Here is a 23,920-nt window from a genome sequence, read left to right on the forward strand (position 1 = left end):
AAATATTAACAATAAGTTATAATAAATTATTTTTTTATATTTTTGCTAAGATATCATAATATTAACTAATTTGAACATTATTTAAATACATATTTGTTACTTTATAATCTCATGTTTAAAATGGACATTTTATTTTTCAAAAACACTTTTTGACAGTAATGCCAAACACTCAAATTTTTTAAAAGCACTTCTAAAAAGCACTTCTCAAAAGCAATGAAGAACTGGCCCTAAGTATGGGTCGAATTGGATCAAACAGTAAATGTGAGAGAATAATATTGAAAATGTCACCATAATTGAAACGAGAAAATGAAGGAAAGTTGCAGACAAAGATGGTAACTTAAAGCAGCCCACTACCACAACATTAACAACACAACATCTGAAAACATCAGCAACATACAATGGATCAAACAACAACAAATCTGGGTTTTCAATTTCCCATCTAAAAACAATCACATAATCACACTTTCGCAATAACAACAATAACCTTCATCATCAAACAATGACTTCCCACCTCACATAAATCAAGCCACAGTCGAGTTCTCGGGCGGCGACGTCCATAGGATGTCTTTAAGCGCCGGCCGGAGCTCTTTACTGCAAAACTGATTGTACTCGAATGTGTCGCCATGGTCCTTTTTAACTTCCACCACCAAGAACGACGGCGTCACCGCAAATATATCGGCAGCAATGGCAAGTTTACCTTTCCTCCCACATTCTTGACCCTGCAACCTCACCCTACACTCGCTCTTTTTGACGCTGAACTTCCCCGATTTGGCCACCTCTTCGAGCCTCGATATCACGCTGCTTGCCGGCCTCGTCGTGGCGAACCTCAACTCCTCTTTCTCTTCCCTCTTTTTCTCTTCGAACAACGGAGATAAATCGAAGCCTTCCGACAATGAAATTATGTGGAATGCGTTTAAGGTCTCGGGTTTAGAAGATTTCTCTCCATTGAATGCTTCGAATTCTATTTCTTCCTTAGTTGTTTTAGTCTTGGGGATTGATTTTTTGAACCAAGATGATTCCGTGATCTTGGAGATGGCGATTCGGGTTTTCGGGTTCGGGTCTAAAAGCTTGGATATTAGCCTCCGAGCTTCAGGTGAGAACCATGGCGGACACTTGAAATCTCCTCTGTAAATCTTCTTATACATCGCCACCAAGTTATCATCTTGAAACGGTAAAAACCCGGCGATTAGAACGTATAAAATCACCCCACAAGACCAAATATCCGCCTTGGCTCCGTCGTACCCTTTTTTTCCAATGACTTCCGGCGCCACATACGCCGGCGTTCCGCAAGTCGTGTGCAACAACCCGTCTTGTTTCAAATGTTCCGTGAAAGCGCTGAGTCCGAAATCGGTGACCTTCAAGTTGCCTTCTTCGTCTAAGAGAAGATTCTCCGGCTTCAAATCACGGTGGTAAACGCCGCGGCTGTGGCAGAAATCGACGGCGGAAACGAGCTGCTGGAAGTAAACCCTGGCAGCGTCTTCCTTGAGACGACCTTTGGCGATTTTCGAGAAGAGCTCGCCGCCGCGGACGAGCTCCATGGCGAAGTAAATCTTGGACTTGCTCGCCATCACTTCGTGCAGCTCGACGATGTTGGGGTGTTTCACCATTTTCATGACGGAGATCTCTCGCTTGATCTGCTCCATCATCCCGACTTGGATCACTTTCTCTTTGCCCACCACTTTCATGGCGACACTCTTCCCTGTTTGAAGGTTCTTCGCATGGTAGACTTTGGCGAAGGTTCCATGACCCAACATACGGCCAAGCTCGTATTTTCCATGGAGTAAAGATGGGTTTTCGGTTTTAGCTTTGTCCGCCATTTTTGAACCGTAAAAGCTCGAGAAATTAAAAAGAAAAATAAGAAAAGAAACGGATACCCTTTGATCTGAATTACTGTATATTTACAATATAAGTGAGAAATATATGTATATTTAAAACTGATAGCCTTCAAACTGAATCACCCGTCTTCGACGTGTTTTCGGTGACAATTTCGGCCGCCGATGGAGCGCTTACGGTGGTAACAAAGCTCAGGCCTTGCCAACGATGAACGTCTCATCTCTCTGCATTCCCCAAGGGGATTTTTACACTTGTAAAATTATAATGAAAAAAAAAACAAAAACAAAAAAGCCTTTTGCTGTAATCTCCAATAGGCAGAGGAGATTTGAAGCTTTTTGCTCTTTCTCTTTTGGGATTCAATGCTCAAGGTTCCAACTTATACAAGTTTTCAGAGCCTGGAATTCCCGTTTTGTCCCTTGTATTATGGTCAAATTTATAAATGGTCCTTATACTATGTACTTTTTATGGGCTTGATCACTCTTTTATAATTTGTGTATTTTTCGGTCAAGAGGATATTTTTCTATTAATTAGTGTCGGAAAATACAAAAACAAAAAAGTATGAGATTATAGTAAAAGGACTAAATGTGCGAAAATGATATAGTAGAGGGATTTTAGATAGCATTTGACCTTGAATGATCATGATATGAACAGTAAAATGGTGACACGTGGGAAGCCTTCCAGCAATGATCTGACCGTTTTGTCCTTGTTGACGGTAGGTTCTGAATAATTCCGTATTAGTAATTCTATCAAAATTACGTAATATTTTAACATGCGGTTCTCCAATCTCCATTCATCCATTCTAATATCATAAAATTCAATCACCAAATATCACAGTCAAATGGTCAGGTTCTGAGTACACGTGTAAGGTACTAATTTTTCCTTTTTCACATATTGATGACTAAATTATAAAAAATTTAAAAATTATAGAAATAGACCATTTTTTAAATATTTACAAGAATAAGGAAACCTAAAAAACTCTTCCAACTAAGCATTTCTACCACATCAACACTAAAAGTGACGGCACTAATTTTATTTTATTTTGGTGTCACATATTAATGTGAAAATAAAATTTACAAAACAAGCCTTTATATAGACTTAAAGTTTTATTTCATTATTTTCTTAAGCAATATGAGATATGAGATATGTGTTTATATAAACTCGTTTGCAATTTATTCCTAGGCAATATAGAATTGATTCCTTAAATTGTGATATATATAGACAATGTGTATATATTAGACTCATGAATATGTTTAATCCACCACTTTGCCTAAATATTTATTTTATTTAGATAAAACCTAAATAATTATTTTATTTAAATCTTCTTTTTTCACCAAATTTTTAGTATCGCAATTCCAAATCCTAAAATATTTGGAAGAGTATGGCCCTACTATCTTTGTGCAGAGATAAATCTTGATTTTTTTTCGTCCATACATATTATTATTTGTTAAAATAGATTGAAGTCCTTGTATTCTTGATAAGTTTAGAATTTAGGCATTTTATTTTATTTCAAATAATTTAGTTTATCTATTTTTGAATTTAAAAATACAAGTCTAATTGTTAACATTATTAAAATCATTTTGTTAAATTTATTGGTGTGACTAAATAAAAATTCACAAATATTATAACATCTGGATTAATGATTAAACCGACTAACCCATCGATTTTCGATTTAATTGTTCAACAATATTTAAATAAAAAATTCAAATCAGCTTTAGATTTTGTGACAAGTGTTGAACTCGATTTCCAACACGTAGCTCCAAATCATATTAGATAAAAGACAAGATTAAAAGTTGTGCAAGAAAAGGAAAGAACATTATCCTTCAATCATAACTCTTTTCAAAGTAAATTATAAATCTTCAAATTAAAGTGTAGCCCAACTATTTTAAATACACATGTAGAAAAAAATTAAAATTATTTTTGAGTATGTCAAATATAGATTTTAACTAGTATGCCACATGGAAATTAATAATTTTAATTACTCATTTTAAAAATAAAAAATTAAATTTTTTTAACTTTGTTTCTTTATTATATTAGATATAGACTTTAGATTCGCACTTTTCATATAAATCAATTATTTTAAATACAATAGTTAAACATTAAAAAAAGACATATAAATACAATCACTTTATGATTTTTAAGAATATATTTTAAGAAAAATCAATTTACATATTGACAACTTAAATATGTCTTCAAAAAACACTATTTATATTGAACATATTCATGAGTCTATATATCACAATTTAAGGAAGTAATCCCACATTGTCTAGGAACATGCTACAAACCTATTCATGAGTTTATATATACACATATCTCATATCCCACATTATTTAAGAAAACAAGGAAAATGAGACTTTGAGCCAATATAAAAACCAATTTTGTAAGTTTTATTTCCACATTAATAGGTGCACCAAAAAAATTTTTTTGGTGCTGCCACTTTTAGTGTTGAAGTTGGAAGCGTTTTTTTGGGTTTCCCCTGAAAACTGGAAGTGTTTTACCAAAATCAGTCCATTCCTGTAAATTTTCAAAAAATCAACCTATTTTCGTAAATTTTTTAAAAATGTTTTTTTTTTGTTTTAATTTAGTCCTTATTAAATGAAGAAAATATTAATTCAACATTGTAATATTTACGTCAAATTCGACTCTTACTAGATTTAATTTCTATATTTTAATTTGGACATTTTAGTTTATATACTTTTCAAATTTTAAAATTTCAATTTACCCAAACAAGAATCAATTAAATCGGTTAATTTAAATTCTACTATTTCTAAAATTTTATACTTAGTATATTATCCCATGTGGAATCATAGGCTAAGCTAAGAATTTTGATTGGGGCTGGAATAAAAATATAAATTGTTGGGGCTAAAATTAAAATTTGTATGCTAAAAATGTTAAATTGAATTATTATATGTCAAAAGTGTCCAAAAAAAAGTAATTTAACTATTTTATTCGGGGACGAGAGAGACTACTGTTCCTTTGGATTCACCCCTCTATGTAATACTATATCAATTTGTTATTTTCATATAATATTCACAAAAACCACGACATTTAGTTAATGAATTTGATGGGTACCGTTTAAGTCAAAATTAAAATTTTAAAATTCAAAAATATAAAAACTAAAAGTAATCAAATTGGAGAATGTGAACTAAACTCACAACTTACATGTAATACATGGTTAATAACAATATTTGTCTTAATAAATTTAGTTGTTACTATTTAAGTTAAGGTAAACTACATCACAAGTTACCTAATTATGAGCCATTTTTTAGTCACCCATCTATGATTTTTTTTTAAAATTGGTCACCCAATTATGTACTTGTTTTAAATGAGTCACCCAACTAATCAAGATTGTTCTTTTTGGTCCATTTCCCTTAATTGCACTAACAGGAGGGTGACATGACAATTAAAAAAATAATATAATAATAAATTTAGCCCTCAAATTTTACATATTATATCGATTTAGTCATAATTTTAAAATTTAACCCTCAAAATTTACAAATGCTCTCAATTTGATCCTAATTCTAAAATTTTTAAAGAAAGATATAAAAATACAACAATAATTTCAAAAAATAAAAAATGATTGTTGACTGGAAGTAATAATATATAAAATTTAAAATATATAAAATGCATAATTTTTTTAAAATATAAAATTAAAATAATTTTATATTAATATTAAATAAAAATAAATTTAATACTAATATTAAATAAAAATAATGATTTTAAATATATTAATATATTTTGTGAAAACATTTATGTATTTTATATATTTCTTTAATTTTTTAGAATTAGGATCAAATTAAGACTATTTGTAAATTTTGAGGGTTATTTTAAAATTATGAGTAAATCGATATAATATGTAAAATTGAGGATAAATTTATTATTATATCGCTTTTCGACTACCACATCACTCTCATGTTTGTCCATTAACAAAATGTACCGATCTTGATTAACTGGTGACCAATTTAAAAGAATTCATAGTTAAATGAAAAAAAATCAGAATTGGATTGTACTATAGTTAGGTAAGTTGTATTATAGTTTACTATTGAGATATTTAAAACTCAAAAGATTTAATAAATGAAGTTATTTCCTTTTAGAAATATAATATTCTTTATTTTTGACTCAAGGTTTTGTTAGTATACAATTAATGGCAAAATATAGGCATCACATGGCATACTATTTAATATATTTCTTTTACAAACAACCATGCCATGCATGGATGGTGGAGTAACATGCAATTTCATCACATTTCCAATATATATTTTTTGTTTATCAACCTTCACATGCATATTATATCTATATCAACCAATTTAATTGGATAATGAGGACAAATATCTCTATTTTATAAAATATATTGTATTGTTTTGAGGGTGTTTTTGTTATTTTATTTATTTTTATATAAAAAATATATACAAAATATGGATGTTGAAGGGAGCCGGCTCCTTCCAAAGTAGCCTTTGAAGTGTTGTTTGTTAAGAGCCAACGAATCTCTCAACAAATCGGATATTGTCCTCGAAGATGGGTTTTATCTATTGACTCCATTCAGAGCTGTGCGCAGTTCATGAACTGGGAGCGCGTCATTAGATGCCTAATAAAGTAGATCGTATGTATGCACAAAGTCACTAAGGTTAACCAAGACAAATCGAGAAATTGCAAACTAGTCCGAACCAAAGTGTTTGGGCTATTAATATTAATAGAATAAAAATTTAAAAACTGTGATTACGCAAATGAACTAAATTCTATTTTTATTTAATTTATAATTCATTTTAATATTTTATTATATAAAATAAATATTTTATATTTAAAATAGTGTATTAATTTAAGAGTTCTAAGATTATCTAATTAATTGTCAATGCAGCTTGGGCTAAGATCTTGTACTTTAAAAATCTTAGTTGGAGTCTCATTTTACATAAATTATATATGGGTTTTCTACTTTTATCCAGACTTAAATCAAAGAAATTCAAGCTGGATTGGGGCAAGCTTAATTATCTTTAGCATCCATTTGGGTAGTGGAAGGGTTAAAAATTGGTCGCCGGACCAGACCAGACCAGATCACCCACGTAATTGCAATTATTTGGTATAATTTTTCTGATTATTTACCGCAAAAAAAAAATCATATAAAATAATAATATCCTTAGATCTAATTAGCTTTGAGCTTCGAGAGAGTTTATGAGTCATTTGAAAAATAAGCAATTTTTAATATTTGATTGAAATTAGGGTATTTAGGTAATGATTGGTTCTATTGTGATGAATAATTTTCGAAGAGATAAATGATCGACTATAAAATGTGTTCTATGTCTTTAAATAGAGATTGAACTTTCAACCATATAATTAAGAGATGATATAAATAACCACCACGCTACACCCAATCGTTAAATAATTTTTAAAATATTTATTCACACATTTTAAATTCTAATTCTTGAATGTAATCCATGTGTAATTAATTTAAAATAATTTATTTTTGTTTAACTTATAATTAAAAATATAAAATAAAAAAAGTTTGATTCTCTCTTGCTGATTAACCAACAAACCAAATGCTAGTGTCATGGGTGCGGCCTTAGGCAGTTTCTTTGCTCAAAAACGCCTAAGTCAGCCTAACTCGCAACGATAAAGGATTCAACAGAATTCCCTCAAGCCACCCACGAAGAACAACAGAAGAACGAAGTAAGAACGAAGTTTGAAAGATGAACAAAAGCCAAAGAAAAGCAAGAACAGGATCGTTAAGAACGAACTTTGAAAGATGAACAAAAGCCAAAGAAAAGCAAGAACAGGATCGTTATTACTGGCCTCACATAGGTGTTGCTGTGGAAACCTATGTGAAAACTTGTCTAATATGCCAACAAGAAAAGGGCGTCGCTAGAACAAGTGGGGGAGAATGTCATGGGTTGCGCATGGGAGCACGCAACCATGTCAAACTTGTGCGATCCATCGTATCAAAGAAACTGCCTAAGGCTACACGGATCGCGTGGGAAAACTCTAAGTCTGTGACACTAGTACTAGGAAGACAAAGTCAATAAAAACAAGGAAATGCAAGGATAAATTATTATTTTGACTCCTCTATTATGGTAGAGTATAAGAAAGAATTATAACGTTACAAACAAATGTTAAGATACAATAATCAAGAATATTATACTTTTATAAAAACAATTTAATTCAAATTTTATTTAAAAGAAGTAATTAAAAAATTAATTTTTGTACAACATAAATAATGTTTTTTTACACAAACTAACTATTTTAAGCTATCATAAATGAAAGGTTACTCGCTTCATCAACCCCAAGGTCGGCTACGAGTTCCTAAGGTGGGTTGTCAAACACTTATACGTTTGTACTCCTCTTCGAAGTCATCTTAGCAAGACGACCAACAACTTGATTTCTCTCACTTGAAATATGTTTAATTTGGCATTGTTCCATGATTTGTAATATCAGGTGGATCATTTTTACTAGAATTGAGTTTAATTCAATTAAGTGTGTGTCTTAAAAACTTTGACAACCTCTAAACTATCAGTATGGATGAAAACTAACCCATCTAAAATCTCTAAAACTGAACAATTTCCAAATGACTGCATCCAAAGATCCATTTTCAATTTTGGTCGCATATCACACCCGAGCAAAAGAACCACAACCGTAATTGGATTAAAATAAAATAAAAATAAAAGGAAGGCTGTTTTTGGTTCAGGTTGTATTCAAAGGTTTAATGATGATATTTTTGGGGTCCATATCTCGTACGTTTGGTATGTCTGTCTTTAGTCTCTATTGTCTTCTAAAGGAATTGACCCCACTGGCCCCCTTCAAAAATTAAGACATAAAATTTCATAATATAAATTTAAAATAATTATAATAATAATTCAGTGGCATGTGGCTCAAACTTTCCAAAAGTTTGAGTTTTGTGACAGGGACAGCCGGAATCCGACAAGCACCTTACTTGATGCAATTTGTCTTAAGTTTTGTGATGTCATCCCACAAGTAAAAGTTTGATTTTTTTTAAATTAAATTAGTACTAGGAGAGATTATTCCTTTCTTTAACAATTTAGTTTGATTTTACTTTAAATTTACTTATAACTTAATATTCATAATCTATAATCTATAATATTATTAATTTGATATTTTAAAATAATTATAACCAATTTCAATAAGTTAAAAGATATATTAAAATAAAATTTACGATAATTATTTTATAGATTTAGATTTATTTAAATTATAATAAAATAACTAAAATGAATTAGTACACAATAATTATAATAAAATAAAATTGTGATAATTATAACAAATTTAAACCAATTAGAAACTCTTTCCATTTCTCTTTCCTATAGTTAGGGTTTTTAATATTTTTAAATTTAGGGTTTAGGATTTTAATATTTTTAAGTTTAGGGTTTTTTAAAAGGATTTGGGGTTTTTAACTGAAATCGGGAAATTTCAAAGGTAGTTTTGAGGAGTTGGGGATATGATAACGCAGTTCATAATACATACATTTCATATGTCGTGGTAAGACATATCACTCCAGAAACCCATTTTGGGGAAATATGGTTTCGGGGTGATTGTGCTTGATAAGATCAAGGGTCGAAGTCCAAGTGGAGGTCCTAGTTGACGACCATGATACGGTCACAGATTCGAGTATAACTGGTGGCCAGTTGACAGTCGTTACACGGTTACAAGTTCAAGCTTTTTGGATACCCCGCAAATGATGCCTTATGTATACCATACATAAGATTGAGGTCATAATCATAAGGAAAAACGAAGAGATTTTCAATGTAAACAACGTAATTTTTTTCTCTATTTCCTCACAGCCGGTATCTTTAACCTTTCATTCTTATCCAAAGGCTAACATTGAGGTAAACACAAGAGGACTCTCAAAAGAGAGCAGATGTTTCGACGGAAGTAGAGGTCAAACTCAGGTCAGCATGAAAGCGGTTGTAGTTATTAATAAATTGTTTAATAACGACAATTACTGTCAGCTTAAAAGGAACATCACGTTTACTCCACTAAAATAGTCACTCCCTGCCTGATAGTCCTCTTGCGTCGACAACGGTGTTGGCTTTTGAATAAGAAGTAAGGTTAAAGGTATCGGTTGCTTGGAAATTGAGAAAAAAATTATGCCGATTATAGCGGGAATGCCTACAGTTTTTCCCTATGATTATGCCTTTAAACTTTCATATGTTATTTATAAGTTAACATTTTTGGGTATCCGAAAACTTTGAGCTCATGGCCGTGTAACAATTGTCAACTGGCTCCTCCGTTATACCTCGATCCATAATTGCATAACAGTCATCGATTGAGACCTCCACGTATACTACCACTCAGGAACCCGACTTCCCTAGTATAAGCTTCGGGGTAATGGTCCCATCTCAGCATGATATATAAAATGTGTGCGGCTCGAAGCGATATCGCGTCACTGACGACTCAATAATACCTTGAACATCAACCAAAAATTTTTATTGACAAAATTTTTTTACACCGAGAAGTGTTTACTAAAAGAGGGATGGAGAAGTTGTGGGAGAAGATTTTTGAGGGACGATGAAGTATGAAGTGGAAGACTCCTTTTTATAGCTATGAGGGAAGGGTTGGATTCCAAAGTAGAAATTTTCCGTAGTCGAAAACACACTGCAAGACTAGCGTCTTCTAGGAATATATTCTAAACTTGCCTAAAAAATTGATGCACGTTGGAAGAAAAAGGGCATGTGCTTTTGAAGAAAATGGTTAAAGAAAGCACGCACAACTGGGCGTGCTTTCTTTAACATTTTTTCAGTTGAAAATTAAAAGCAGCGGATCCCAAAGAATATTTTTGTATAATTGATGCACATTTCGAGGTGTCAAACATTATTAGAGGCACTATTTAAATAAAATATTATAATTTCAGGAACGCGCTTTTGAATAATACTTTGCACTTCATCATCATTGTTCAACAACATGTATTCATAAACATATATTGATGCACGTATTCCCTCTCTCACTGGCTTATTTTCCTATTAAAGGCATGTAATTTGCATAACTTTAAGACACATCAAATTAATATAAAAAATTAAATTGTTGCGTCGCGAAACTCGTGTGTACTTCTGACAACCCTCTACTTTTTTTTTGGTATTGTTAATCCAATTCGTGATCGATATTGAAATGAGTCGATGAGTGAAATTCGTTATCTACTTTGATGGTCAGCTTTATAATACAAAGGTCGATATGGTATTTGTAGGAGCACAGCCCATGGAATTAACGTTCAATCATGGCATTCAACTGCGTGAGCTACGGACTAGAATCAAGAGAAAAGTTGTAGGTTTGACTCGGGGAAAAATTTTGAGGTTGCAATGTAGATACCTTACTACAGTTGACCCCTATAAGTATGACCTATTTGATGTGAATATGACCTATTTGATATGAATGGCAAGCTCTAGCTCGAGACGATCATATCATTGTACGTCTCAAGCGAAAATGTTGTAATTGGTTTATACGTCGAGTTTACCGAGGTTTATGGTTCTGGCCCATCTTTGACCATCGTTGTGGCGAATGTTGGAATTGAGGCCGAAGTAGAAAGTCCCACAACATGGTTGTATGGTGGGTTCGCTGACTTGTTACAAAGCTCTTATTATGATGTCCCCGAAATATCTACTGGGAAGCACTCGTCGGTCTCCAGCACAGATCTAAACTTCGAGAGCTAGTACTAGTCAGGGTATGAGCATAACCCTAATCTTGACATTTGAGCTCGACTTTTAATTAGTTTGTTTGATTTCAACTTCTGTATGGGTTCAATGTCATGAGCCGAAAGCACAAATACCGGGTGTTCATCAATGAACACCGGATACCAAACCGGTGTAAATTTTGGCGAGCACGTGGGTTATAGAAGAACCGTTGATTTACTCTTTTCCATAGGGACTGGCGAGGGTACATTTAACCCCTTGCTAGAAAGGGACAATGGAGGCGCAGATGAGGAAAAAGATGCGATCGAGGAAGAAGATGTGGTCGAGGAAGAATATGCAAGTGAGGAACAAGTAACAACGGATGCATTTGACTGGAAGGAGTCAGACCCTAAGCCAATCCGATAGTATGAACCTGATGGTTTGAGGTGGCATTATCTTTTGAACTGGAGTCAGTTTCAACAGAGCTAGAATCTTGCGGGTCTGATGGTGACGGCTTGGACAATGTTCTGGATCCAGATTCGCAATATAGGGCATATGAACCTCTGCCCCACATAACCAAAATTATCGTATCGACCGAGGGTAGTTTAGAGTTTCCATGTCTACCGCACAGAACACCTGACCATGCAAGCACATCGCATGACATAAAAGTACTAGAAGTTGGTATGGAATACCTAAGGAAAGACGTTTTTTTTTTGCTACACTAAAGTGGTACAGCCTCAAGAATGGTGTCAAATACCATGTCATGTAGTCCTATTCCAATAAATTCGAGGAAAAATATGCAATTCGCAACGAGAGGTGCAAGTGGAAAATCATGGCATCTTTATGGAAGAAGACTGAGCTATGGATGATAAAGAAGTATTCTGGTCTACATACCTCTGTTGCGGCAGGTGCAAGTCAGTATTATCCAATGCTAGATTCTGGCATTATTCTACCGATGATGAAGGCGAGTCTTAGGATTCCTGTCCTGGTGTTGCTTAACATCCATAGCTAGTTTGATTACACTCTATTGTACTACAAAGTGTAGGTTAGAAAATAGAAGTCTATGAATAAGTTGCATCATGGTTGGGATAGTTTGTACAACTATCTTTGGCAATGGTGTCAGGTGTTGGATCGGTATATTCTAGATTCCATAACTGATCTAAAAATGCATCTAGCGTACTTTGGCGATCGATTGGTCCTCGGGAAAAGAGTATTCAATCAATTATTTTGGACTTTTAAGCAATGTAGAAAAGCTTTTCAGTTTTTGGCACTGCAAGTCTTGGTGCAAATTGATAGTACTCGATTGTACGGAAGGCATGAGCATCAGTTGTTGATTGTTTTTGCTCAAACAGTAATAAAAGGATTCTGCCAGTTGCATTAGCAATAAGTCCAAAAGAAAAGGTAGATGACTGAGATTTTTTCCTAAGCAGGTTACGCCGTTGCATTTACACCTAGTCTGACATATGTGTCATATCAGACAAGGGAACCGAAATCCTGTCCACTATTGACTGCCATGGTAGCCTTTGGTATCGCACCCATTACAAGTACTGCATACGACATGTCAGATCCAACTATCACTCAAAATAGCCTTCGAAAAGTGAGCGAGATGCAGTCATCGATATAGGTATGTAAATGGCACCATCTGCATAGTTATGTTGTACCCTATTTCTTTCATTGTTTGCATTAATGGGTGTGTTTTTCTTAATAGGTTACGAGTTCGTCCAACATCGTTTCATGAAATATTGAACAACTTAGGCGCCATCAACAGCTATAGTGCGACATACCTTACCAACATACCTTTCAAACAGTGGACGCAATCGTATGACGGGCGTTTACGGTATAGGTGCATGACATCAAACTTAACAGAGTGTATCAATTTCGTATTAAAGGGGATATGTCATTTGCCGATAATCTCGATTGTGAAAGAAACATACTTTCACCTAGCTGTGTTATTTCTAAAGAGGAGGGCGACATACGCTGGACAGATAGCGGGCGACCATACTTGTTGTGAGGATGTAATGAAAGAAGTCAGATGAAATACGGTAAGAGCGAAAAATATGTATGTAGTGTGCCACTTGCATCGGAACCTAAAATTTTGAGTCATGGAGCACGCTAGGCCTAAAATTTCAAATTAGATCATATCAGGGGCATCATATCATGCTGACCTAATAGGAGAGACTTGCGATTATGGGAGGTTCCAAGCTCTTCAATTCCCATGCGCACATGTAATTGCCACATGTGGAAACCTAAGAATTTAGTACACGCCTTACATCAACAATGCGTATAGTCTAAAACACATGTATAGAGTATGGCGTCCTAAATTCTAACCTGTCTCAGATGAGAGTATGTGGTCACCAATGTCCAGCGTGCCGCTCGAGTTGGCACCGAACATGAACCTACATCATGTCCATAGAGGTTATCTGAATACCACCTGGATACAGAAATAGGATATTCAGGAGAGAGACAGTCAACATAGGCTTTATGGGTATTGTAGAAACCTAAGGCATACGAAAGCAACATGTTCTGTGTTGAGGGGTACTTTGAGGCCTCAACATTGATAGCATTATTTTTGGGAAAAGTATATATTCATTATGGTGCTTCCATTATTCTACTGTTCAAAATTTTTTATTTATTATTAACTTACGCATATATCATCTTAAAATGTAATGAAGACAAATATAGTGTTGAAATGAAAATTATAGTGTTGAAATGAAAATATATGGTTTATTTATTTATGTCATATATATTTACTTTGCAGTAATAATAATAAAAATACATCAATCTCATAGTGGGGGAGAATATGCGCCACAAGGCGGTGGACGATGCTCGCGAGAAGGATTTCTATGCACAATTAAAAATGCTCAAATTCAATGTCGTCTTGACCTCCCATCATGTATCCTTCACTCCATCGATTGTCGGTTGTGTCGATGGTCCACCCTGATAAAACAATGATACAAATGGTGTTTTTGTCACTATCAGCGTGTAACAGTAAGGCACAACAAAATACAGATACATAGGCATTGACCTGGGCATCGACAATGACATCGACATCGACATCTACATCGGTGTTGTCATTGCTGACGGTGCATGCATCAACATCTGGCTTAACATTTGGGTCAGCATTGAAATCGACATCAAGATGTAGAATACGGGGGACGTTGGTGGCTCGAAATATTTACCTACGAGAATAGAAGAATCGAGTACGTATGATGGTGGTGCTGATAGCATGTTTATTTTGTATGTTTTATGTGTTTAAATAAATTGATTCTTGAATCAATTCTTGTTAAATTGGTGATTTTATGTTTAAGTTATGTCAAGAACATAATTCAGATGCTTTAAATAAAAAACAAGAAAAAAAAAGACTAAACTAGAGCACAAGCAATAAAAGGGGGGCTGAATCAGATATTTTGAGACATTTAAGGATTGATCAGAGTAAAAGCCATATTTAGAAAAAAAATCTTATATGAATTTGATTTCATGTAATTGGTTGTTAGGTGAGTTAGGCTAATTTTAATATATGATAATATGAGACCTTTGAAATACAAAAAATGCACATTGTATAAATAGGATGGTATTCAGATGACCTCTTGAGATAGTACAGATTCGTCCGTAAACTATATATATAAATAGGATGGGTGGTGACCTTTGAAAAATAGACTAGAATACACGAGGAAATTGAATATAATTTATCTTCTTTCTTTTCTTTCTCTCGTCAAAACTAGTGAAGGCATTCTGCCATTTTACTTTTTTTTTCTCATTTCTTTATTTATTAGCTTAATTGCTTCCCAAGCCCATTCACTTTCCACGTTCTACCATTTCCATTAAATCCATTTACATATACCAACTAGCACGATTAAGCTCATGCTTAACTAATTCTCTTTTAGCTATAGTCTGGTTATTACTTCGACAAAACAATTGTGAGATATGAACTCGCACTAAAATTTTTTTAATACGGTATTTGCTATCTCTCCGGACTATGGGATAGTACAAATTCTTCCAGTAAAGTTAATTCAATTTCAATTCAAAAAGTGCACGTTGGGTTGGAGTTGTCTGGCGTATAGTTGGGAAGCCGAGTCGGTCGTGCTGTATTCTAATTCCCGTGAACAAATTGGCATGCCCAGGTGGGAAAATGCCAGTTGGATCCCATCAAGGGAGATAGTGGTCAGATTTAAACGACCCATGAGGTTGAGGCCGTTGATCCTAGTTGGAGTGTACTGAGACTGAGGCTAAGCTTTAATATAATTAGTTCACCGATTTAATTTAATTTATTTAATTTTATTTTGCTACCATAATTCTTGTTTTATTATATTATATTATATTATTTTATTTTATCTATCAACTAAATCTCCCTATTTTGTTTATTTTACAGTTTTGCACACATAGGTCGAGGGCACAACAGTTGCATAGACTTAGAAATCTGGTCACGAAAATAGGAAAATTAGGAGTCTTAGTCCCTTTGGGATCGACCCTATTACTCTATACTACTATTTAATTAAGTAAGAGTGTAGGAATTTATATTTCGTGGATTCGGCATCCATCAAATTTTGATGCTATTGCCGGGGACTGGAAATATTTTTTTTTCTAGTTTTCGTTTGTTTTCTTTATGTCCAGGTCAGAACCGAGGACTCTAGAATTTGAACCGAAAATAGAGAAGTTGGCTTGGACACTATGAAGAGATGCTATTCGACACAGTAAACAGTCACAACCCGAGTTCGAAACAAGATTTTATACCGAACATATTTTCCCATTCAATAAACCAAACGAAATGGTAGGTCAAACTAAATGCCAACTCACAGTAGCACCAGATGAATAATAACCACTATGCATAACTTATCTGGTCGAAGGAACGCCGTTCGAGTTGAAATCAAGATTAATTCATTTATTGCCCATCTTTCGTAGATTGTAAAATAAAAATCTGCATACCCATCTTAAAGAATTTCACATGGTTTGCACAAGCATGAAACCTCAGGGAGTGACTGAAGGTCAAATTAAACTTCATTTTTTTCCTTTCTCGTTAGCCGACTCTGCTAGAGAGTAATTATTTTATTTACCTCCTGATGTAGTTAATACAGGTTTGATATGTCTTATTTATTTCTTAACAGATTTTTCCCAGCAGCTCGGGCAGCCGAATTGATTAAATGCTAAAATTACATATTCTATGTAATTAAATTGGTTAATTTATGAGAGTGTACCATTGATTCTTCCATGTTTATATTGAATTTTATGCAGGGGTGCACTTTGGGGTTAAATAGAAGAAAAATGAAACAATTGGGCTAGATTGAAGAAAAGAGCAAAGAAGGCGGGCCAAAGCAGAATTTTTCCAAGATGCAATTAGCTGAAATTTTATGTTGACTTAGTGGGAGATTATGTAGGGATTTTTATATCATGGAAAATTTTATTTCCTTGATTTTCTTTGGCTAGTGGCTCTTAATTTAGCAAAGCCACTAGTATAAATAGGGGCTACTATGTTCATTCATTCATCAAGTCATTAATCAAGTTTTTAATTACCAAGTTTTTTTTATTAAGTTTTGCATCAGGTTCTTTTTAAGCTTTTCATTAAGTGTTTTTAATCAAGCTTTCATCTTCTGAAATATAATCTTTCCTTTCATCTTTATTTGCTAGCATTAGTTCCTTATTTTCTCTTTCATTATTTAATTTTCAGCTTTAGAAATACTACACCCAAACCTTGTGTCACCCACATCCATCTACTTTCATTTCTTTTATTCAACCCTCTCCAAATATGCCCAACTCCAACATGCCTTAAACTTTAGCCAACTAAACCCCTTTCAGCTTTAGGTCGGTATTAACCCTGTCAAAGACTCGTGAGTTACGAACCCGAGCAATTTAACTCCTAATTTTCAGTATTTATTATTTCTCCAGATTAAGAGTATGACTTCGTCAACTCACAAAGACAAATCACAAAGTCAAATCAACACTAAGTCAAAAAAGACGTCGTTTGAGTTAGTGTGGTTAGACGTACAGTTAGAATTCTGAAAGGATCGATTGTCTAATTGGTTTTCCGTGAACACATTAGCGTGCCAAGTGAGGATTGCTGTTTGGTTCCATCAAGGGAAGTAGTAACCGGATTTAAATGTCCCATGCGATTGAGGGCATTGGTTCGAGCTAGGCTCTTTTAGAACGCAAAGCTGTTGGAGTTCTAAATCATGAACGTTTCGTAGGTTGATCGTTCGGTAAGGGTTAGTTATTAGACGTTCCATAACTAATTTACATAAGGAAGAGTTGGTGTCTGAGGCGTCCTTGGTAGCTATAACTAGCTTATTGGAAAAGAAGAGTTCATCTAATTTCGAGGATCAGTTCAAAGACGAGGAAAAACCCTTGCCTGATGCTGAGCTAAGTTTAACTAATTTTTCTTCAGATTTATTTAACTTTATTTATTATTTATTTTAAGCTTTTACTTTTTACGCATTTTTATTTATTTATTTCAGGTTTCAAATTTTATCCCCCCGAACTTCTTGGGCACAACAACTGCCTAGACACGAATCTAGTCGAGAAAGAGCAACAATTTTACGTGAAACCAGTCTCTGAGGGATCGACCCTACTCCCTATACTGCTTAAATTGCAAATTAGACGTAGGTTTATATTGGTAAACTCGACAACCATCACGAATTAATGAGAGACATTGTAGAAATTCAAAAAATTTGGTACATGTTCTTAGAGGTTATAATTGGGTGATCGGATGGACGATTGTCGACATTAAAGGTTTGAGTTGTTTGACTTGTATGCACAAAATTCCAGTAGCAGAGTATGTGATTCCCAAAAGAGAGACTCAAAGACGTCTCAATCCGGCAATGATGGAAGTAGTAAGGAAAGAAATTTAGATATCACTTGACACCGGGATGAGCTATCCCATATCTGACAGTAATTGGGTTAACCCAGTTCATGTAGTGCCAAAAAAGATCGGTATAACTGTAATTGAAAATTCGGTAGGTGAGATAGTTCCCACTCAGATCCAAAACGGGTGGAGAGTCTGCCTAGATTATATGAAGGTGAATTCTTCAACTTGAAAAAACCACTTTCCACTTCCTTTTATTGACCAAATGCTAGAACATTTAACTGGTAAGTCTTGCTATTACTGTTTTGATGATTATTTAGGTTTTTTTTCTAGATGTTAGTGGAACCGGAGGACCAAGAGAAGACGATGTTTATGTGTCTCTTTGGCACATTCGCCTATAGGTGAATGCCATTTGGACTATGCAATGCACTAGCCACGTTCCAAATGTGTATTGTAAGTATATTTTCCAACTATGTCGAGAAAATAATTGAGGTATTTATGGACGACTTTACTATGTATGGTAAATCTTTTTATATATTTCTATCAAATCTTGCCTAAATTTTTAGAAAGGTGCCTAGAATTTAACATTGTTCTAAATTATGAGAAATGTCATTTTGTGGTTGACAAATGATTAGTTTTAGGCCATATTACTTCTGTTGAAAGAATTTCAATTGATAAGGCAAAAATTGATGTTATTAACTCTATTTCATACCCCACAACTGCGAGGGAGATCCATTCTTTTCTTGGTCATGTAGGTTTTTACAGAGATTCATTAAAGATTTTTCAAATATTGCACAACCACTTTGTAACCTCTTACAGAAAGACAAAGAATTTGAGTTTGATTAATCATGCAGGGATGCGTTTGACACACTCAAACACAAACTAATTTTGGCACCTAAAGTATAGTCACCAAATTGGAACTATCCTTTCGAAATCATGTGTGACACAAGTGACCACAATATAGGAGTGGTCCTTGGGAAAAGAATCAAGAAAGAATTGCATGTTATCTCTTATGCATCTAAGAACTTGGATGTCACCCAAAGCAACTATTCAACCATTGAAAAAGAATTTTTAACTAAAGTCTTTGCTTTGGAAAAGTTTTGATCATATTTATTAGGAACTAAAATTGTTGTTTTCTCTGACCATGTAGCTATTATTAGATTGATTTTATCAGAAAAAAATAAGCGAAGCCAAGACTTATTAGGTTTATTTTGCTTTTGCAATAATTCGATCTCGAGATTAAGGATAAGAAAAGATGCAAGAATTTGGTAGCTGACCATTTGAGCCAAATACCCCTATCAAAAGATGTGACTCCTTTTAAAGACGGTTTCCCAGACAAAAAATTACTTTTTACACAAACAATTTTTCCTTAGTACGCAAACGTGGTAAACTAACTTTCTACATGCATCATTTCTTTTAATTTATCACGATCTGAAAAGGATAAGATTAAAAGAGAATTGCGATATTATGTTTGAGATAACCTCTACTTTTGGAAATGTTGTTCTGATCAGGTAATTCGATGATGCGTTGGAGAAACTAAGATAAAATCAATTTTAGCTTTTTGTCATTCTTACGCATATGGTGGACATTTTGGCCCTAAACGAACTACACATAAGATACTTGAATGTGGATTATTTTGGCCACATTTTTTCTTGATGCGTATTTATTTTGTAAAACTTGTGAAAGATGTCAAAAGGTAGGAAATTTGAGCTGAAAGAATGAAATGCCTCTAACACCTATACATGTATGTGACATTTTTTTATATCTATGGCATCAATTTTATGGGACCTTTTGTTTTACCATTTGGTAACATTTATATTTTGCTTGCTGTTGACTATGTGTCTAAATGGGTGGAAGCTAGAGTTGCCCGTCGTGATGATGCTAAAACTGCAGTAGGATTTCTAAAAAAAATTATTTTTTCCAAATTTGGAACACCAAAAGCGTTGATGAGCGATTGGGAAATGCACTTCTACAATAAGGTAATCGACGTGGTTTGAAAAAAATATAGGGTAATACAACGAGTTGCTATGGCTTATCACCCTCAATCAAACGGTCAAGCGAAAGTGTCAAATCAAGAAATAAAATTGATTTTGGAAAAGACTGTTATGACAGATAGGAAAGATTAGAATTTGAGACTAAATGATGCACTGTCGGCATACTACACAGCTTATAAGGGACACATAAGTATGTCTCCTTACCAACTTATATTTGGTAAACCATATCATCTTCCTATAGAATTAGAACACAAGGCGATTTGGGTTGTTAAGCAATACAACATGGAGCTGGATGTTGCAGGTAAGTATCAAAAATTACATATTCAGGAACTTGAGGAAATTCGATGAGAAGCATACGAAAATACCCAAATTTATAAAGATAAAATCAAGGCATTCCATGATCAAAAGATAACTTATCAACTTTTTTTAACGGGCAGAAAATACTACTTTATGACCCTACACTAAGAATTTTTACAGGTAAACTCTAAATGGTTAGGGCCTTTTGTTATTACTTACATATTTCCGCATGGTGCAGTCAAAATTAGGAGTGAAGAATCCGGAAAAATCTTCAAAGTCAATGGACAGTGTTTGTAGCCTTTCTACGAAAATTTTCAAGTGCGCATGGTCGAGGAGTTAATACTTGAAGAGCCGATTGAATAAACTTTCAAGTCGTTGAGCTAACAACGTTAAACAAAAGCGCTTTTTGGGAGGCAGCCCATATTTATATTAATTTATTTAATTTTGAATTTCAATTTAATTTAGGTTAAAAATAAAATAAATAATAACAAGATTATTATTTAATCCATTTTAATGTGTAATTCTCGAGGAACATTGGTAGAGGATGTAATTTTTCTTCCCGAAGAATGAATTCTGCTCGTGGCATGGCATGGCCACGCTTTGTGCTGCCATTTCTCTATATAACCTACAAATAAAAACCCAAAATCAGCCCAACACCCCACACCCAAAACTAGCCCAACACCTCACACCCAAAACAAGCCCAAGTTAACCCAAATAGAAAAAAAGAGGGAAGGAAAAAAAGAAAGGACTGAATAACTAAATGTGACCCAACTATAAAAAATAAGAAACCCCCCACCAAAAAGAGTACCCTAAGCTCATAATCCCTCCATTCTTCTCCCTTTCTTCTTCTTCCTTTACTCTTAACAAAAACCCTAACTCCATCAACACCCTCACGCCGCCACCATTGCCAAATGTCGCTACCATCACGGAACATCGATTAATCTTCTCAGTTCCTCACCAACCACCACCGCTCACCTCTCCTATTTTGTTTTCTTTATTCCACCGTCGAACCCCTGCACCTCCACCATTATCGATAACACTACCACCTACCAAACCCAAAATCACCATTGTCCATATCACCGATATGTCTCTGTCATAACTCAAAGCGGTTTTCCTTGAAGATGGAAAATTCACCCACCGGGTTTTATCAATTTGCAAATTCTTCCTCAGTTAGTTAAAAGAATGAAATTGGCTGATATTATGACCATACTGGGTAGCATAGATATCATTATGGCAGAAGTGGATCGTTGAAATGATAATTTATACGACAGAAGTAGAAGATATCAATTCCTTTTACACATTGGAATCTTTAAACCATTCAACCTCTCCTCCTCCTCAAAAACCAGAACTGTCTCAAGCCTGAACAATTGCTGCTTTGTGTGCTTTTGTTTCCCCAAACCTGAATGTCACCATCAGCCACCATTTGCCTTGCCTTTGCCTAAACGGTGTCATTACTTGAAATACCAGAGACCCCCACCCCATTGAAACCCAAACCTTAATCCTATTTAACTTTACCGTTCTTCACACTGTCGTTCTACTTTGCTGTCGTCAGCCACCATAAATTTCCGCTGTGAGTAATCATAAATAGACATCGTTTGTTTATCAAGCTCGAACGTAGGCCATGGTTAACACTAGAAACCAACTTCTTGACGAATTCTTGATTTTTCTTAATCGCGGTCGAAACCAATTTTCGGTGCCTCTAGTCATCAATTTAGATAATGAAGACTCTGAACCATCTACGCCCCTTACAAGGCAAACTGTCGCGCCTGTTAGGAATTGTCACCGACGAAGCCCAACTTCGATCGAGATAGAACGCTCTCACAATAGTCTCGATAGTTTCAAAAAGTCTATTCCTAACTTAGAACCTATTTTATCTTTACTACCGTACTATGCAAGTTGCTCGGATGAGGCTGAGACTTTTAATAACCTTGGCGAAGGTCTTTCAAATAGAAATGAGCACATTCCTGACGGTCGAACATGGTCGTCCACCACTCGACCACATCGACCACCACTTGATGAACCAATAACACCTCTACATAGTAGTACTGAAGTTGCTTAAAGTTTGAGTCTACCACCTGGCTCGCTTGAAGAAAATGTTCGACCACCCCGAGACAGTCAACGTAATATGCGAGACTGTACTTACACTATACTGACAGAAGCACGACTTTGAGGGTCTCTGGACTTTGCAACCTTAGAGTATCGCACAAGATACAACGACATTCGACAATGGCCACTCCCGGTCTGTAAGAAATTTTCTCTTTACCCTCTTGATATGCTTAATATACGTGATGTTGTATTGAACTATTTTGATACTATTGGTTGGAATTCGTTTGCAAATATTTCATGTGCTGCATATTATGAACTAGTCTATGAGTTCTATGCAACGTTTAGCTTCAATATTAATGTATTATGAATTGTTGAAACTTGAGATGTTGTCAGTTTTTGGTTACTTAGTAAAGATTTTAGGATGTTGATTTCAGATTTTAACATCGCCATGGTTTTTGTTGACCCTGACGATGTTCAAACTAATTCATACCATACTGCTTTATTGGATATAGCAAGTAATTTTGATGCTAATGCTGCTTATTCCGCTTTAATTCAATCTAGGAATCATCTTTATAATCCTAAGATCTTTAAGGACTTGTTTGTGCATGAACCAACTTTAAGATATATTCATCGATTTTTAGCTTTTAGCTATTCAGGTCGAAATGATTCATCATCCGTTTTATCCAAGACAAAATTATTTTTCCTGTGGTGTATGGATTCTAAATATAATGTTAATTTGGGATATTGGTTTGTACAAAATTTTTATACTATTTTACGCTCTAATCGACCTCTCATACTTGGCCCATATATAAAAAATTTAATCTCCCAACTTTTTCCCTCTGAAGTTGATTTTTCCTTCTTTACATGTACATATACTATGGATCATCTTGATGAGCATTTTTTGAATTTTATGCGCTTGCTTGTCGATAGCCCTATTGCATATTATTTTGTTCCTTCAACTATACAAACTACTCGAAGTAATAGGGCCTGTCGCCAACATCACAATTTTGCTACTAGGGAGCCAGAGGAGCAGCCTCCTTCATCTATAGGGGAATGTTTAAGCTACATCAAAACTCGCCTTGAAACAATGGAAACTAGTGTCTCCACGATTCTCACCATCTTGCAAAGTAGTCACTCCTAACGCCAACAACCACGTTAGATATACACAGGAAGTATGCTTGACCTTTCTCTCTACTTACTTTAATTCTTATACAATTTGCTTGAGAACAAGCATAGGTTAAGTAGAGGGTGTTGGATTAGTAAGTATGCATGGTTATTTCTCTTTAGCTGCATGATTGTTTCTCTTTCGCATGTGTTAATTCTTATGCTGGGATTATTCGTTAATTTGTTTGACATTG

General features: G+C 34.4%; 1 protein-coding gene across 1 annotated transcript; it reads right to left on the bottom strand.

Moving 5' to 3' along the window:
- Positions 1-275: 275 nt before the first annotated feature.
- Positions 276-2,192, bottom strand: LOC105772793 (CBL-interacting serine/threonine-protein kinase 6). Its single transcript, XM_012594248.2, has one exon. The coding sequence runs from the start codon at positions 1,815-1,817 to the stop codon at positions 522-524; it is 1,296 nt and encodes a 431-aa protein (XP_012449702.1). The 5' UTR covers positions 1,818-2,192; the 3' UTR covers positions 276-521.
- Between the last annotated feature and the right edge of the window lie 21,728 nt (positions 2,193-23,920).

The sequence above is a fragment of the Gossypium raimondii genome, chromosome 6 (genome assembly GCF_025698545.1).
Source record: "Gossypium raimondii isolate GPD5lz chromosome 6, ASM2569854v1, whole genome shotgun sequence".
Taxonomy (NCBI): domain Eukaryota; kingdom Viridiplantae; phylum Streptophyta; class Magnoliopsida; order Malvales; family Malvaceae; genus Gossypium; species Gossypium raimondii.